This window comes from Petromyzon marinus, chromosome 2 (genome assembly GCF_048934315.1).
Source record: "Petromyzon marinus isolate PM22_M1 ecotype Great Lakes invasive population chromosome 2, UKy_Petmar_22M1.pri1.0, whole genome shotgun sequence".
NCBI lineage: Eukaryota > Metazoa > Chordata > Hyperoartia > Petromyzontiformes > Petromyzontidae > Petromyzon > Petromyzon marinus.
The window spans coordinates 15,592,068-15,610,082 of NC_133668.1; the positions used below are offsets into that span (position 1 = coordinate 15,592,068).

An 18,015-nucleotide genomic window follows, 5' to 3' on the forward strand; every position below is an offset into this window, starting at 1 on the left:
CTGTATATCTTTTGACATGAAGCCAGGAAGGCATTTTTTTTCACAAGTAACCAATTATGCAAGTTTAAATATTCTACTTTCACAAAAAGCTTTAATTTTCAACAGATGGATCAGAGATAGTTACAGAATATACATACAAGCCTAAATATCAGCTCTCAAACACAGTAGTGTAGTTCTTTAAAATTATTTTTTTAATTTGTTACATTTATACTCTTATTGCGAAAGAGATATTGGTGAAATCAAATGAAGGGGTTTCACTAATTTAACATGACAATATAGTTTTCTTGCACAAATAATTTTAACAACTGATCAATACCAACCTCTAGACGGTGCAGTCTAAATAATTATCTTGTATATATCAACGTTAACAAATGATAGTATAACATTGAATGCCAAAATATGTTAATTCATTTTTTTAGGTTAAGCATAAACATTGACTAATCAAAAACCCAAAAGTGCTACTGATAAATAAATGCACAATAAATAAATAAAAGTTGACACTTTGTTCACAAACACAACTGCTTGCCTATACAATCCAGTAAAGCATGTATATTATGCATTGCTTATAGTGTGACAACCCACTGCCCGTAAACAATAAAATAAAGGAATGGATAATAGCTATACAGTGCATCAAAACATTTACATTCAGTGCATTTGTAACATAGTACTGGGATTGCATTACTCCTTGACAATTTCCTTACACATTCAAAATGATCACAATCGCTAATACGACTTGTAATTGCGTTAAATGAATACTTTTACTTTGGGTTATATTTAAATTCTACTTTCAAACACAAAAAAGAAAAAATGACAGTACAAAGGTGAGAATTTTTATGAAAATAATTTCGGTTTGGGAATGTTTAAGGAGTCACTTTTCTACGTTGTATGTTACAGAGCAATAAAATATTGGAAACAATACCCAAATACATTATCAATATACACAACTGACTTAAGGCTTACACGTGGAAGACCAACAACGAGAACAGGTAAAATTACACTTTGTGTACCTGATCTCCACAAATAACCGCTTCAGATGACGATTACCACACTAAAACTCGAAATAGACAGTGTAATTGGAATAAAGGTAATTTAACTATGGCACCTTACCAAGCCAATGTGAACTTATCTCAGCTTTCCATGTGGCAAAATCTGGCAATATACAAGCAACTATAATGATATTACAAAGAGGTAGAGGTTGAGGCTGATTGGAAATATATATAACTTAACAAAAAATGAATCATTCTGCACCTTAATATAACTAAAGTTGAACAGCAAAACCACTACTGCTAATCACGGCTAAACCACAAGATTTAGAGGTCAAGGATCCAGTAGGCTGGACACAAATGCACCATGGATTTACTCTGACACTGACGTACAATATTTATATTCAATGTCCCATCTGGTATATGAAACCAGGTGAGTACAATGTTGTTGGTGGCAAAGCATTAATGGATGGGCTAGAGGATTGCCTCAGTTTCCATATAATAAAAACAATATAATATTACATCAGCTAAACTATTCAACTTAAGTGATGAGATGAGCATTCAAGCTTGGTGAGCGAGCTTGTTGGTTGAGCTGGTGGCTGGGAGAAAACTCGACAAGTTCCAAACTCACATCCTGCAGGCTGCTGGCAGACAGAAGCCCCACATTCTCAGTGTTCATCTCGCTGCTTCCTTCCTGCATGTCGTCGGTGGCTCTCAGCAGTGGGTCAGAAGCATTGGCGCCACTTAAATTATGCTCACATGAATGGATGGCAGCAGATTCAGAACTCAAACTAAACTCCCTTGGCTTCAGTGTGGACATGCTGAGACTCAGGTTCACTCTCTGCGTTTCTGTATCTGCTGTTGCTGATATACTGTCTTGCTGTAAGTAACTCGTCTCAGTAGCTACCTCACTGGCATCTGACTTTGAGTGGGGAGAGGACCCGTGGCCTGCCAATGGAGGAAAACACTTCCTGGTTTGGCCTGCTGCTGCAAGTCCTAGCAAGGGTAAATGTTCATCTTTTTCACCTAAACCTTTAAAGTGTGAAATGGAATCTGCTACTAAATCTGTAATTGCTGGCTTAGTATCATGCCGAGAGGCCAGAGGTGAATTTTTCATTTTACCCTTGCTACCCTTTTCGCCTCGGCCTACCCAGTTACTCACTATTTCTACTTTCCGTGTGCTGGATTTTTGAGCAAATGATTTGCTTGTGCTGGCTGAAGCAGAATGGCTGGAAGTTGACGCTAGTGAAGAAAATCCTTCATCAGCCTCTACAACCTGCAGACTGTCTTCTGTGGATTGCTCTTCCAGCACTGCACACACAGGACCCAATGACAATTTAAATGCAAAATTAGGTGGGACAGTTCCTTGCATGCAACTCAAAACGCAATCACACAACAATACATTCAGGACCCCTAATACCAATGTTATGGGCAGTTTCATGCCATGCATCACAAAAAACATTACTAATTCAAGGCATTTGCTATAGGTGACCAGTTTTTCTTTCACACAAAATCGATTAAAACTGCCTTTCCATGACGTGAACTATACCACGCAAGTGCTAGGTCAGCTGATAAATTAATGAACGCGAGTGTAAACAACGGTGATATGAAATGTTCCTGACCATCCTTCCGCCAGCGGTGACGGCGTATGGACGCGCTCGTTACTGCGCCACGAGACAGCCTGCGGAAGGTAGGCGTGACGTCCACCTGTATGCACTGCTGTCCCTGATGGATGGTTTCAGGCGTGCTGTTCTTCAGCGAGCTGCGCATTGCATTTCCCACCTTAAGACGAGTGAAAGACGAAAACAATCGTCAAATTGTGCAAATGCCTTGCAATGGTGAGTGACTAATTTTGGTAGTGAGGGCTCACCAGCAATGGCTCAGTATATAGCTCCAGCTGAGCTCTATACAGCACATCCTCCAAGGCCTCCTGTCCCAATACCCATTGTCCATTATATCTGCAAAACCAAAAGTCAAGTGTACCCACAACATTCTTCAGCATTGCATACAAACGATGAGCAGGCGGCATTCAATTAAACTTATGCATATATAAAAATTACAGTCGAAAAGTGATATGCGACTGCAGTGTGACATACATAGAATAATAGACGCCTGTTAAGAGATCAACAATGAACTCTGGCGACAGTGATATCTTGGTACGGTGCTCCCGCCACCTTTTCTTTTGCCGTGGGAAGCCACTCACGCACACCCTGGACAGAAAAGTGTAAAACAAATAAGCAATCCCACAGTCGATTCAATGTGGCTACATATACACATTATGTTTATTAAACATTTTAGAATTCTAATGGTAATGGTACAAACTACCAGAATAGGGAAATACATTACCGAGAACACATGTGACACAGGGCTTGGTGGGAAGACGGAGGCATGTGAGCAATGGCTGCATTGTAGCAGAGCATCAGGAAACTCAGAACCTCAAACCTGACGAAACAAATGCGGCACAACATTAAGTGAAATTGCAAAAACCCAATGCAGCGCCTGCAAAGCAACGTGCTTTATGACTTTGTATGTGCTCACATTTATGCATGCAGTGAACTTCATTGTGACTGCTGGTGTTTCACCTGTTCTGAGCAGTGAAAGCTTCCCTCTGTGGCAGGGGACCAGCATAAGCAACCCTCACTGCCTCTCTTCCGGACAATACAGCTTCCATCATTGCCATGGAGCCCAAACTCCCAGGCTAAAGGCAGACATAATCAACACAAGCAGCATGATAGAAAGCAAGACCAAACCACTCTGGTCAGTGTTTAATACTGTTTTATACATTTATATATTTTTTATTGCACCAGGCTCACCTCATGGTAAAGAGAAGGTTTGGCAAGTGTGGGAATGGTGAAGGCCAGCACCTTGCTGTTTCCATCAGCTTCCACAATCTCCTGAATAAGACAGAATGAAAACAATTACATTTCATCTCTTATGAATGCAACCAACGTATCCTGTCATTGACTTAATACTTTTGTTCATGGATCAATGTCGCTACACTACAAGGAAATAATGTTACGAATGTGTTAACATATTGGGAAAAATAGTTGCAGATAATAAAATGAATAATTAAGTAAAATATTTCAACATGCACGATACACACATATTACACAATATACCACGTGTGTGTGTGTGATACTAAACATCAAATGGGAATGGCCAGCTGTTGCCATATTTGTGAACTGCAAGTGCACTCATGACAACATGCTGGGTGCAACGTAGGCTTTGTGAACATGTTGTCATGAATGCACATGCAGTTCGTACAGCCTACGTGCACACAGCATGACTCCTCACCAGGTTATAGAGGCCCAGCAGCAGGGCATCCACACAACCGTGGCTTTGCACACGGAGGCCATAAGGCGCGCTGCCCGCTAGGTATCGGCTGATGAGCGCTGGCAAGAACTGCAGGGCAAAGTGGCGCAGGCGAGCCTCTCCACTGCGCACAAACTCGAACAACTGGTGGCACACGGGCTCCAGCAGCTGTAAAACGAGCAATATGAGATGGGAAAAAAACGTCACTTTTGGTTTAAATGTAGCGTCGACAGTTTGCGTTTAAAATACCAGTAAATTATTCGATTTCCTCAATTTACAAATGTTTAACAACATCTTTAGTTTAAAACTAAGCATCTGTTTGCCCAAATGGACTAGAGGTCCTTGCTCATCTCTGTCAGTGGTCAAGGGCCACTGAGGAAATTGTACAACAATTAAACATTCATAAGTACAATTGCTATTTATGCCATGATGTTATTTTTAAGTTATTTAGAATTTATTCAGGGTAAAAATATATTTTTTATTCTAACCATAGAGTGAGAGTCATAATGCTAACTTGAAAGGTTCAAGTTTTAATTGCTGTACACAGATGACCAAGTAGAAAACATTCATAAAGTATCGTTTGATGACAGAAAGGGTAATGTAAAAAGTATTATGTCTGCGTGGTGCACTTTCTGCTCCATCATACTTCGCTGTTTAGCGCTCCTATCACTTTGTAAAGTGCAGACACGAGAGCTGTTTTCTGATGGACTGTCACTGCATAGCTGGAGATTGAGGATTCTGGTAGAGCCTGTAGAGACACATTATAGAGGCAGATTTCACTTCCCTTACAAGTCTTGGGAAAAACACCACCAAGTACATTTTTTAACCAATACTTCCACTATAAAAAAAACACACTTGGATAACAAGGTCAAGCAATGACAAAGCCAAAACTTACTTTCTCAATGTTTTCCCATTATGATTTTACAAACTAAGGCTGTTGATAAATGCTAAAAAGCTATAGCACTTAGAATAGTGACAGGATCCAAGAAACCTGTTTCTAAATTTTATATTAAAAAATGTGATCTGCATGTTATTTTTTTATTATCAACCACAAGGGATTTCAGCAGAAAAAAATTGGCTCAATAATATTTAAGATTTCTTTTTACTTATCCATGAAAGCCACACCGAAACATAGGACTCTTTTCCAACAGTTCCTGCATTAAGTGCTTTTTTTTAAAAGATGCTTTAAGCTAATCAAAGAGTGTTTATACAAGTGGCAGGAGATCGGAACACCTGGCGAAACCTCACACCAGAGGGCATAAACAGATGGAAATTAGTCCAATTGCTGTACTGCCTTCTCCTGGCGAGCCAATGTATGGCACCTCAACACCCACAGGAAGGGAGTTTCACAACATGTGTGAGACCCACCAACCCTCGTGTCCTGTGCTGGATTACAGGCGTACACAGCCACCACCGCCTGCCACACCCAGCGTGAGAACAGCCTGCTTCTCTTTTTATTTCACTTCATTAACAAATGACCAGATCAGTAATCGATAATAAAATAAAGTGACATTAATTAAAATTACATCGCTCATTGTTGGTAATATTTTGCCAAAACACATGTAGGCCCACATGTATGTAGCACATACAGCTTTGTACCTTGAACTCTGAAAGCCAATCTTCCACAACACCCTTGTCCATGGTTGGTACGTTTTTTCTAAAAGCCCCAGGCCTATCCTGCAACAACAAAGGGCAGAGAAGATTAACAAAGAATACATGTTTGTATTTCCCTATCATATGACTGATGTGAAATCTGTCCAGCTGTGTGTGGCATTCGTGTATGTGCAATCATGAATACATGGTGCACAGCACTGATTACAGGATGACATAGCATGTGTAACTGCTGACGTGTCTAATTTGGTAATCTCTCTACTTGTATGTTTCACATTGTTCAGTAAATATCAGTGTTTGGGAAAGAAATATTTTGCTTTAAAGTCTGGAAACCAAAACATTTACAATGCAGAAAAATATTTTATGGCCAAGGGCAGTAATTTTAAACTGTAAGCTAGTTTGCCCACTCAATACACAATATTCCAGGTGGCTTTAAATGTCCTTTCCAAGACATGAAAAGACATAACGAAGTTTAATGTAATAGTTCGTTTTTTTATATATATGTTCCATGATTAGCAAACATTAAAATGTAAATTAATGTTTTAAAAGCCAGACAATTTGGATAAAAAAACAAAAGGACATAACCAATAGTAAAATATTGTTGGACAAAGTATCATAAATGCAAAGGCAGGCACAATGCTGTGTGTGCATGCTGTGTTATCTTGAAAAAGGAAATATTATATTCTTAGTTTTTTCGGTAAAGTCACGTGACTTTACCGAAAAAACTAAGAATATGAATTACTGCAGTCACGAAAGCTTTAAATCAAAAGGAAATATTGTTAAGGCCAGCGAGCCACAACGTCAAGATATTTCTTTCCTCGCAGTGACAGGAATTCAACTGTTTATTTATTCAGATGTTATTTTTTTAATGTCATTTCACGAAAGCAGCAACATTTACCTCATGCTGTAAACGTATAAACTCCAAACAACAACACAACATTTTTCCAATCTATATTTGAGTACAATGAGTTGTTTTTTGTGGGCACTTAAAAAATACTACGCAAACACGAGCGCAAACAGGTGCTTTCACACACTAGATTACTATTGGCCATGCTCAAGTTCATGGCTGAAGGCCTCCACAAGTCGCTATCCTCTTGTGACCTCGTGGTATAATAATCCACCGAACATCTGCATGAGATAATTGAATCTCACTCCCCAGTCGACACTCAGATGTGCTCCATTCCTTGGCCACCACTATGTAATTATTCTTGAACATCAGCAATCATCCTTTCGAGCCACGTGTTATGCGTTTTAAACCTGCTTATGTTCTCCGATTCGTCTTTTTCTGTTTCTCAATGTAATTCCAAGCATGCAATTTTTCATGCTTCTTTGAACACTTCCAAGTTTGCTAAATTTCTTCATGAATAACCATGTTTCTGATCCATGCCATTGATATAACTTATTTATTATGCAATAACTGAATTAAAGACGTAATAAAAAGGTAGTGAAGCTTGCCACAATGATGTAACTAAAAAAGCAACATTAAATATGAATGGCAAGTATAAAGATCACACCATGAAGTGACTTAACATGCTATGCATTTTTTTTCAGCTGCACTTCAAACATGAGACACCACATCCAAAGAGGAGAAGCATTTCTGGGTATAATACTGCATGAAGCACAACAATATTTCTCATTTATATAACTGTGAACTTTCGTGACTGCAGGAATTCATATTCTTTGGTTCTTTTGGTAAAGTCACTTAAAAAAATATATAATTTTTAAAAAATTTAAACCAAAAACTCACGATGTTTCGATCGCAACACAAGCCGTCGTCATCGGGCGGACAGAAGAGGGGGGTAAAGCCTCTAAATGCAACTGTTTATCATGGTTTAAAATGGGCGTACGAGCTCGAGCTGAGCGGCGTAGTCCAAGTGTGTAGCATGTCAACTAGGGCAGCAGCTCGTACGTTCATGCTGCAACGCGGCTCTTGTGCCCCATCCACTCACAACTTTAACTCGTCCATTCATGCTGTTACGCGGCTCTTGTCCTCCCCCCCTACTCCTTCTGACACTTGGGCTACGCCCATTTTAAACCTTTATAAAGAGTTGCATTTCGAGGCTTACCCCCCCCCCCCCTTTTCTCTCCGCCTGATGACGACCGCTTGTGTTGCGATCGAAACGTCGCGAGTTTGTGGTATTTTTTTTTTATCTACGCGACTTTACCGAAAGAACCAAAGAACAGAGAAATGTGGCATCAAGCAAATTTCAGAAACCAAAAGGCTATGAAGCAGCTAATTTATTTAATGTCTGAGATGTAGGAAATTTATGCAAGGGGTGGGAAGGTATTCAACAATGGTTTGTAATATAAAAACAGTCATATTTCTAACAAGTGGGGCAATGGTGGCATGGTAATTAACACACTAAGCTATGAATCCAGCAGGTGGAGTTCAGCTCTCAGCCACAGCTAACATCAGTGGCAAATTATATCTAAACTGTCCTGTATGGTCCTTTCAGCAAATTGCACCACCCAACATGGTGGAGTTATGGTCAGACTCCCACGACCCACATGTCATGGGGTCACCTTCATCCAACAGTGGATACAAAAAGGGATTATATTGTCGAACATGGAAATATGCAGTATTGCACTTGAAATTACCAATAAAACAGCCACACACATTTACGGCACTTGAGAAGATCAGCTCGACTGACATTTAATTTTGCTTGTAAAATAGAGAAGTAATTATTGTGCTGTAGCTCTTACTAATCCACACTGTATATAACAGGTCCCTGCAGGGTGGGCTGGTAGGCACATTGGAATTTTGCGCAATTTTATGACATTGTTACTTCCAAATGTTGGGTGCAATAAGACATATCAAGTCTCTGCGCTGTCTATTGCTGATTTTACACCCAACAGCACGAGATTTCACTTCGTTAAAGTATTGAAAGGGGACGGACGGACACATTAATCTATTGCAGGCTGGTACACTCAGTTTACAACTTCGTTCCTACCAGTATAATTGTTTTTCTTCCAACTGAAGGAACACAACAAACACCTCTGCAGATGTACAGTTCCCATTACTCCAATGTCATTTATTTCAGAATGGATGAACAAACTAAAAGCTGCAAGCATTAAGCCCCTAATCCAAATACAGTATTGTCTGCCCCTACACACAGAAAACGTGAAAGCTTTCCCAATAGGCAGCTTAATATGCACAATTAAATTAACCAAATTAAGACTTTAGTTCATAAAGAATATAGCACCCTGTAACAAGAACAAAAGTTACACTATTAAAAATGCCAATTCGTTAATCTCCAACACACCAGTGTGCTGTACTAGTAACGTATTGGCAGTTTTAAAAGTATTCTGTTTACGTGACAAACCTTACTAATTGTCTGTGTCGAGTGGTGGCGGGTTTAATGGCATATACATTTACACGACCCAACCCAAAAAACCTGTATTATGGACTTTTAAAACTGTGTATAGTCTGGCACCAGTGAATAATTCTGCGGTTTTGGAAAGTCTGGGGTGTTTGGTCTATTTAAGTTATTCAACTCCAACATTTAATACACCTGTCACACATCTATTGTACATATCATACATCAGTAGTAACACAATTTTGTGTTCCATCCAAACTAAACTGTAAAAAAATGTCTTATGTTCTTGTGTCTTGATTAATATTACTAGTAAAACATTAATTTCACAACACGCCAAACGAATCTTCTATAAATACAGTATCGATAAAATAGTGATTATCCTGTGGATACTGTACCCTGCCATCAGAATGTGGATTTTCCCACCACTGGCTTAGGGCCAACAAAGGAGAGGAGTACTCTGGGTGCTGGTTTGGCGAGGGAAATAATGCACTTTTCTGATATTAAAACATTGAACAAGCATTAACACAATGGGAGGTGAAACCGTTCTAATTTTACTGCTGAAAAACTATATTTGCATGTAGCTTGAGGGATTAAAAACAAATGTTATCCTCAGAACTTGAATGCTTAGCATATCCACTATCCTCTTGGCACCTAACAACCACGTGGTCCACCGACTGTTTAAATGACTACTATAATAGCCCAGAAATGTGTGTAACGCGCGTGACGTCACTCCACATGCCACACCCCCCCCGTCATTAATAATAATCATGAGCGGGTGGATTTTTACACTCACGCGGAAGAAGGTCGAGCGTAAAGATATTTCTTTTCGCAAAGTCGCTTCAAATATGACGTTTCTTTACAGAAAGTGACGGTAAAAAAATTATATATGCAGCACAGTGCTACATCCGTATTTGACGTCACTGCAAACGAAGCCTCCCCACCCACGGTTATTACTATCATAAGCAATACAAAATTTTACGCAAATTCGCTTTCAATTTGACGTTTCTTTATTTAAAGTTAATCAAATAAATAATTCTACGCAGCAACAAAGTGTATTTGATGTCTTTATTTATTCAGCACTTGAAACAAAAGGTAAGTCTAATTTTTGCTTCTAAATTATGATCAAATATATACATTTCTTCGTGATTTTCCAGACAGTGTATCGAATTCAAATTGATTACAACCCTCAGTGAGCGAAAGAAGAAAAAAATAAAGTATCAGAGCAGTGATTTTGAACTAATTGAAGGTGAGTTAAATGCAGTGCTAGTGACATGAAGCGAGGTATTTTATGACGTAGTTTTGTGCAATAATCGCTGCCATTAATACAGTGCAAGAGATTCACACAATATCGCATACCGATGTTTCATTTTTTAAGTTAAGAAAAAAATATTTACGTGCAACAATTCCTAAAAAAATGTACACTCACGCAAGAAAACGCAAATGTACAGCTTTAATGTTACAGCTTCCATCCTAGGACGGGCAAAACGCTAATTGAAGGTCAGTTAAATGCAGTGTTACAGTGACATGAAGTGAGGTGTTTGATGACATCGTTTGTCCAAGCATCACTGCCATTAATACAGTGCTACAGTGAAATGCAGTGTAGTGTTTGATGACATTCTTTCGTGCAAGAGTCACTGCCATTAAATTTACACAAGATACAATTATACTCTGCTAGATTTTTTTTCGTAAATATTACAGCTTCCGTCCTAGGGACGGATAAATGCTAAAACGTAATTTGCTATGCTGCTGGTGTTAAAACTGTCAAATAGCACTTTCCAGCTACTTACCATGGACGTTATAATTTTTGAGCCAGGAATGTAAATTAATATATTTGCGAAAGTAGTTGTTGAATGTGATTTATTATCAACACTGTGCTTATCAACATAAATGATACTGTGCACGGCACCCTTTACACTGAAGCCATTAGTTAAGGAGGTAGATACCGCTCCATTCTAATTTCCTTAAACTACAACAGCTCAGCAAAACCACCACTTTGGCATTTCATCAAATGTGCTTTTCCATTATTTTCTGATGTGCTGTCACGTACGCAAGCGGTTGTTTACTACATATACTGTGCTTCATATTGAAAAGTCTCCAAGTCAATATAAAGATATGTATGCCTACCACTAAGACCAATACTGTAGATATGTTATGGATTTGGCATTGTAATTCAGGAAAAAGACAATGGGTCTACATCATACATAATGTGGAATAACCATCTGCAACATTACAGGTGCTGCACTTTCCACCAGCAAGCTGAAGCTCCTTCGATAAAACACACGATATCCACAGAGGAATATCTGAAATACTACTTAAAATCAATATAGTTAATGCATACAAATGCATACTGCAAGAGGGTATGATAACAATTAAGGTATGTACACTTAAATGTGCGCAATACTTAATTTTGTGTGGCCTAAGAAAGCTTAATGCAAAAACTAATGCGGCCCCTTCAATTAACATGATTTAAACTCACCATATTTAAACCACGAGGGTAAAAAAAAGTGTCGTTATAAAAATGTAAGGCTCTTCAGAACTTCCGCTTTATAATGTACCACAAGTCCTTTTGTGACAATGAGAGTAAACTAAGGTATTACTCCCGTAAGATACTAACCTGGTTATAGTCATATTATGGATTTCACGAGCACTGACCCTAACGCCAATCACGTATTTCTGCTTCAGTCAATGGACAGGCCGGCATGGCCTCGTTCATTCATACCAATGTTGGTAAATGAGACGTTAACCTTCAGCCTCATCCGAATTCTTTCCGAAATACAACTTTATTTTTCAAAAGCCACGGGGTTTAAAGAGCCAGTTTTGCTTACCCAGTATTCGTAGTAAAAGTGGCGTTAGTGACAAAAGACTTGTTGGTAAAAGCGTTGACAAGCGAGTACCTATTAGTGTACAGGCGACCACCACCACGTCAAACGACACTGTAGTGGGACAAGCAGCTACATGCTTGTTTGTCTCCCGAGGTGGTGATGTAATTCATGTTTATGGCAATCGCGGTTAATACGAATGTTTAGACTGGGTTTGCCTAAGAGTAAAGCAGGCCAGGTTCAATGCCACGTGTTCCACTTGCTCGCATAAGACGCACGCCTAAGAGTAAAGCAGGCCAGGTTCAATGCCACGTGTGCCACTTGCTCGCATAAGACGCACGCCTAAGAGTAAAGCAGGCCAGGTTCAATGCCACGTGTGCCACTTGCTCGCATAAGACGCACGCCTAAGAGTAAAGCAGGCCAGGTTCAATGCCACGTGTGCCACTTGCTCGCATAAGACGCACGAATAGACAGACAGACGCGTGCTTAACCCCACGGACACACTGAAATCACAATGACGCGCATTAATAATTAAATGTCATCGGCGAAATTTCATTAATTGCTGTAGTCCAGCCACTGGCGGTTAAAGACACGCGACACGGACACATACAGGCAAGAGTTATACATTGGCAAACATTTCACGTACAGCCGCTGTTTGACTCTTGGGGCTAAGTGCTGGTATAGTGAACACCTATCAAGGTCGATGCGAGACGGAATGGCATGGCCAGCAAACACCACACTCAACCGCGTTTCTCTCCCCAGTGCTGACGTTTACCCACAACACCGAGTACTCGTTTAAAAGGTGATCGGCGACTTAAGCGAGGTCCACGACCGGTTGTAATATCGCTCGCCACCGATTCATTTCCGCGACCGCGAATGGAACCTCTGGCCGCCGGGTTCGTAGCGCAGTGCGCTAACCAATGCGCCACCGCTCCCTCGCACACCACCTCCCCCCCCCCGACCAAAACATACAATAGGTGCAAAGACAACAATGAACACGTTGTTTGGTTAAACGGAGTTAGCGAGCACCTATTACAGTAATTCCGACACCCCTCCTCCTCCTACACACACGCGCGCGGCGATACACACCGCGCATACATATTAATCACTCGTCCGCCACGGCCAACAGATTCACACATTGCGCCGCTCTCTTTACCGTACATTGACTCCTGCCATAGGTTGACGGTAACAAACGAGTGCAATAGTAGTAATAATAATGAGAGCAAGCAACATTAACGGGACGATTATGTCACAATTGCGAGTTGTTCAACAACGCGTCTCAGCGGCGGGGAGCGAGTCGGGGGCCTCGCTGCCGCTGTCCAACAGGGCCCAGCTACCGCTGTCCAACAGGGCCCAGCTGCCGCTGTCCAACAGGGCCCAACCGCCGCTGTCCAACAGGGCCCAGGCGCCGCTGTTCAACAGGGCCCAACCGCCGCTGTCCAACAGGGCCCAACCGCCGCTGTTCAACAGGGCCCAGGCGCCGCTGTCCAACAGGGCCCAACCGCCGCTGTCCAACAGGGCCCAGGCGCCGCTGTTCAACAGGGCCCAGCTGCCGCTGTTCAACAGGGCCCAGCTGCCGCTGTCCAACAGGGCCCAGGCGCCGCTGTTCAACAGGGCCCAGCTGTCGCTGTTCAACAGGGCCCAGCCGCCGCTGTCCAACAGGGCCCAGGCGCCGCGGGGGCCGGTGTCGGTCTCGGGCTCTCCTGTTTCAGCCACAGCCACACGAACGCGAACTAAACCCCCCCCGACCACCACCACCACGACTAATCGCTACAAAATGATAGCGCACAACAACACGGATTCACATCGCCTGATTAATGTGAGGCGGTCGCTCCACCCTGCGGATCTCCTGCCCTCCTCACCCGGGGCAGAGGTCGCTCGGCGCGGCAACGGAAGGCGGCGTGAGCCGGGGCTGAGGCCGAAACTCAGGTCCCCTCGTAGCTCCTCCCCCCTCCTCCTCGCCCTTCCCCTTTCCCAACAAAGCCCCTCCCATTTACCATCAAGCCCCTCCCATTTACCCTCAAGCCCCTCCCCCTATCTTATCCCCCCGCCCCACACCACCCCTGTTTCGACTTTCCCGTTAAGCATTTGCCCTACGTGGCTTTACCGAAAGAACCAAAGAGTATGGATTCCTGCAGTCACGAAAGCTTCAAATCAAGATTATTTGCCCTTAAGTCAAAATTGATGTCTCCTGCTCAAATTTATAGAAAAAAAACCCTCAAACCCATTACATTTTGACTTAAAGCTTTCGTGACTGCAGTGATTCATATGATTGTTTTATATATATTTTATTATTTTATTGTTTCCCTTCAACGTGACTTTACCGAAAGAACCAAGAATATCAAACCCATTAGTCAATAACACTGCACGAAACGTGTAGAATGAGCGGCGTTTCGGGTAGCAGCCCGTCTTAATCCTTTCTTAATCTTTTTCTGCTCCCTTAATCCCTTTCCCTCTAGGGATGGGCAAAAACATTGATACATCAGAAAACAATTTTTGTAAGAACTGTATTTGTTTACGTTGCATCAAATAAAGAATTGTGTAACAAAGTCACCTTATTTTGCGTCTTCTGATATTACTTTGAATCGCTTTATTAATGTAGCCGAGTTAAGTTCATTAAAATACGTTAATATTTTTCAGTAAGAAAAAAGACAATAACAAAAAGCATGAGGAACAATGTAACAGTGATCATAGAAACTGTGATTAAAATTTAACGATAAACGATATACATAACATGTACGACTAAACTTTGCAGCCATAGCTGGCAGCATGAGTCACTCCATAACAGCAGGAGTATCAGCAGGATTATCAAAAAAATTCAATGCACCTTTAAAGATCAGCACACTATAATCAAAACTCAAGATCATACTTTGCAGCGGTCATCCGGAGCGATGCATTCAGCGGCGGAGCCAGGATTTTGACTTTGGGAGGGCGGACTTCAATATTCTGAGATATCCAGTGTGTGTTTTTTCAATGGGCGCCACACATGTATAAAATACATTTTATTGGATTTGAACGCGGAGTTTATTAATAGGTCGGAGCCGCTGATGTGGCTAATAAGTTCGATAAGTTCGAAAGGCTGCCGCTCAAGCAGCCTGCAGGGCAGCACAAGGTGGCAGCCAGCATTTTGCAGCAGCCGGATATCCGGTTATCCAGATTACCGACTTTCCCAAAATTTCAGGGGGGGCAAAGGCCCCCCCCAGCCCCCCCTGTGGCTCCGCCCCTGGATGCATTTGATTTCAGGCCACCCTGCATAGCAGTGGCAGCTAGGAGTGTACAGCTCCTAAAGAGCAGTTTTGAGTGAAGATCTCACAGGTAGTGATCCAAGTTACAGATTATTGGCAATAGCATTCCAGACCCTGGGGGCATCAACAGCAAAGGCCCTTCCTCCAGTATTTGTGCGGCAATAAGGAATGTGAAGCTGGTAAATGAGCGAGGACCTTAGGTCACATTTGTTATTCGAAACAGTGAGGAGATCCAGTAGGTAGTCTGCTGATTTTTTTGGTAAGTACATCGTGAATAAATCATATCTGATGCACAAGCCGTCGATCATTAAGAGATGTTAAGTTTGACCCAATGTAGAGATCGCAGTGGTGGGTCCTATATGGGCAGTTCAATGCAAATCTTAAGCCCAATGTACTCAAATCCAGAGACTGTCTCCTTCAGAGTGATCGTTAAAGGTCCCCTGAGGTAATTCGCAAAAGTAGGCCACTGTGTTCTGGCTTCTGGGTCCAAATTTGACAATTCGAAAATTACCTGAAAATTACTCCATTGGAATTATACACAGCAATCATGATCTTCTACTGACACGACACTTTTGCGAATGAGACTATGCTTAAACTAAATTAACGTAACGAAACGTCGTGAGAATATTATTCGTGAGAATATTATTGTGTTATTTTATTTTATCAATTTATTATTTTATTCTCATTCTACGTGACTTTACCGAAAGAACCAAAGAAGATAACGTAACTTTCTTTAAATATCGCATCTCTACTTCCCTCTTAGCCTATCGCCTATTCTGTTCCCCCACTATCCCTCCACACACACACCTACTCCCTCCTCTCTCTCTCCAGCTCAGAGGCATGCATTTGTATGTAACGATGAATCTATGCATCAATTACAAATTATTTTTTAGGAGATATGCTCAAGCCAAGAGTAATTACTGACAAATTGCAAGATTTCAGAAAATAATGGATAAATTCAGACTGAAACATAAGTGGAGAATACATTAACCATTAGAAATTTGCTGATCACAGGAATTGTAACCAATGCCAATGAGTTTCAGGAAACGATTGAAAGGCTACGAATTGTGGCTTATTTATGAGCAGAAATAAAGTCACGGAGAACAGGTTCGCTAAACAAATGAAGACATCTGTCGGAGAGACACAACTGGAAAACACGTGGGAGTTTATCACGTTATTTATGGGAGGCTGAGCTGATTCAGAGATATAGATGTCTGTTCAGGAAAGTGGGCTTGGGCAGGACACATTTGATGGCGGGATGTCTGGAATTGAAATTGTCTGGAATTGAAATTCCAGACATCCCGCCATCAAATTCACCATGGAGGTGGAGAAAGATGGCAAGCTACCATTCTTGAATGTTCTGTTTGAGAGGAGACCTGATGGCTCATTGGGGCATTCTGTCTATAGGAAACCCACCCACACGGATTCCTACTTGAAGCCTGATTCCCACCACCACCCAGCCCAGAAGAATTGAAGCTTTAGGGACATGTAGGAATTACTATACTCATTGGTTCTTTCAGTAAAGTCACGTATGTAGAAATAACACAACATTTAGCAGTCTTTTGAAATTCGTGGTCAACCAGGTTAGTGTCTTACTGTGTTGTTGGCCGAATGGTTTGCATCGCATTATGTTTCTAAGGTTTAAATTTCGATTTAAAGCTTTTGTGACTGCAAGAATTCATCTTCTTTGGTTATTTCGGTAAAGTCACGTAGAATGAGAATAAAATAATAAATTGATAAAATAACACAATAAAATTCTCACGACGTTTCGGCCACAACACGAGTGGCCTTCTTCAGGTGAAAGGAACAGAAGTTGAGGGTCTGTTCCTTTCAACTGAAGGCCAATTGTGTTGTGGCCGAAACGTCGTGAGAATTTTATTGTGTTATTTTATTTTATTACTTTATTATTTTATTCTCATTCTACGTGACTTTACCGAAAGAACCAAAGAAGATTTCTAAGGTTTGTTGAGTTCGCGTCTCCCATCTTCTTGCTGTATTTGCCTCCATGCAGTTTGCCGTTCTCTGTGTGCTTTGTGTGTGATGTCCCTCTGTGTGTTCCCTCGCTATGTGTTTTGCCCCATTTGCACCTGATGATGAGCGCCTGTGTTGCGTTCGAAACGTCGTGATTTATTTTAATTTTATTTGTGATTTATTTTAAATTTATATTATTTCTACACACGTGACTTTACCGAAAGAACCAATGTGTATAGTCAGGTCGGTAGGTTCAAAATTTAATAAAATAAATTAATAAAATTTTGAACCTATATACGTGACTTTGCCGAAATACCCAAAGAATATGAATTCCTGCAGCCACGAAAGCTTTAAAAAAATTTTTTTTTACTATTTTGACTTCCGTTTATTCGGGACTCCGGGGTCCCGCCATAGGGTTAATTTGGTGAATTGCAGTTAATCTGGCGTCAAATTTAAATTTGTGACACATGTAAACTGGTCGAGGGTCGAGACAAACGACGGAGCGACAGCAAACGGGATGGAACGCGTCCGACAGGGCGTACACCGCAGTAGACGGAGCGATGAAATCACCTCGTGCCCTAGATGGATTAGCATATCGTAAGACCGTGAGAGATAAGCCTTCAAGCAGCAGTGAGTGGAACGATCACTGCGGCTTGATTAATTTGCCAATGAACATTTAATCGCGAAGTGGTGGGGGGGGGGGGCACGTGCACAATACGACCAATGTTTGCCATTGGTCGTATTCCGAATGCTATGA

The 18,015-nt window shown here is 41.3% G+C and overlaps 1 protein-coding gene across 3 annotated transcripts; it reads right to left on the reverse strand.

Moving 5' to 3' along the window:
* Window positions 1-71: 71 nt before the first annotated feature.
* Window positions 72-14,024, reverse strand: LOC116946228 (hyccin 2-like). Of its 3 annotated transcripts, none has more exons than XM_076070577.1 (11): window positions 13,905-14,024; window positions 5,895-5,972; window positions 4,942-5,043; window positions 4,278-4,463; window positions 3,797-3,877; window positions 3,566-3,681; window positions 3,330-3,425; window positions 3,080-3,193; window positions 2,854-2,941; window positions 2,606-2,765; window positions 72-2,294 (listed from the first exon to the last, which is right to left on the reverse strand). In XM_076070577.1, the coding sequence occupies exons 2-11, from the start codon at window positions 5,934-5,936 to the stop codon at window positions 1,525-1,527; spliced, it is 1,755 nt and encodes a 584-aa protein (XP_075926692.1). In that variant the 5' UTR covers window positions 5,937-5,972; window positions 13,905-14,024; the 3' UTR covers window positions 72-1,524. The 3 variants fall into 3 exon arrangements, with proteins under 3 accessions (XP_075926692.1, XP_075926696.1, XP_075926688.1); XM_076070581.1 differs by having other exon boundaries at window positions 13,848-14,005; XM_076070573.1 differs by lacking the exon at window positions 13,905-14,024 and adding an exon at window positions 7,164-12,962.
* Between the last annotated feature and the right edge of the window lie 3,991 nt (window positions 14,025-18,015).

Coding starts and splice junctions, on each gene's coding strand:
- LOC116946228 (XM_076070573.1), bottom strand. CDS start 7,268: ATGAAGAAATTTAGCAAACTTGGAAGTGTTCAAAGAAGCATGAAAAAT. Junction 5,044..5,894: donor ATTGGCTTTCAGAGTTCAAG/GTACAAAGCTGT, acceptor GTGTCTCTACAG/GCTCTACCAGAATCCTCAAT. Junction 2,766..2,853: donor TATATACTGAGCCATTGCTG/GTGAGCCCTCAC, acceptor ACTCGTCTTAAG/GTGGGAAATGCAATGCGCAG.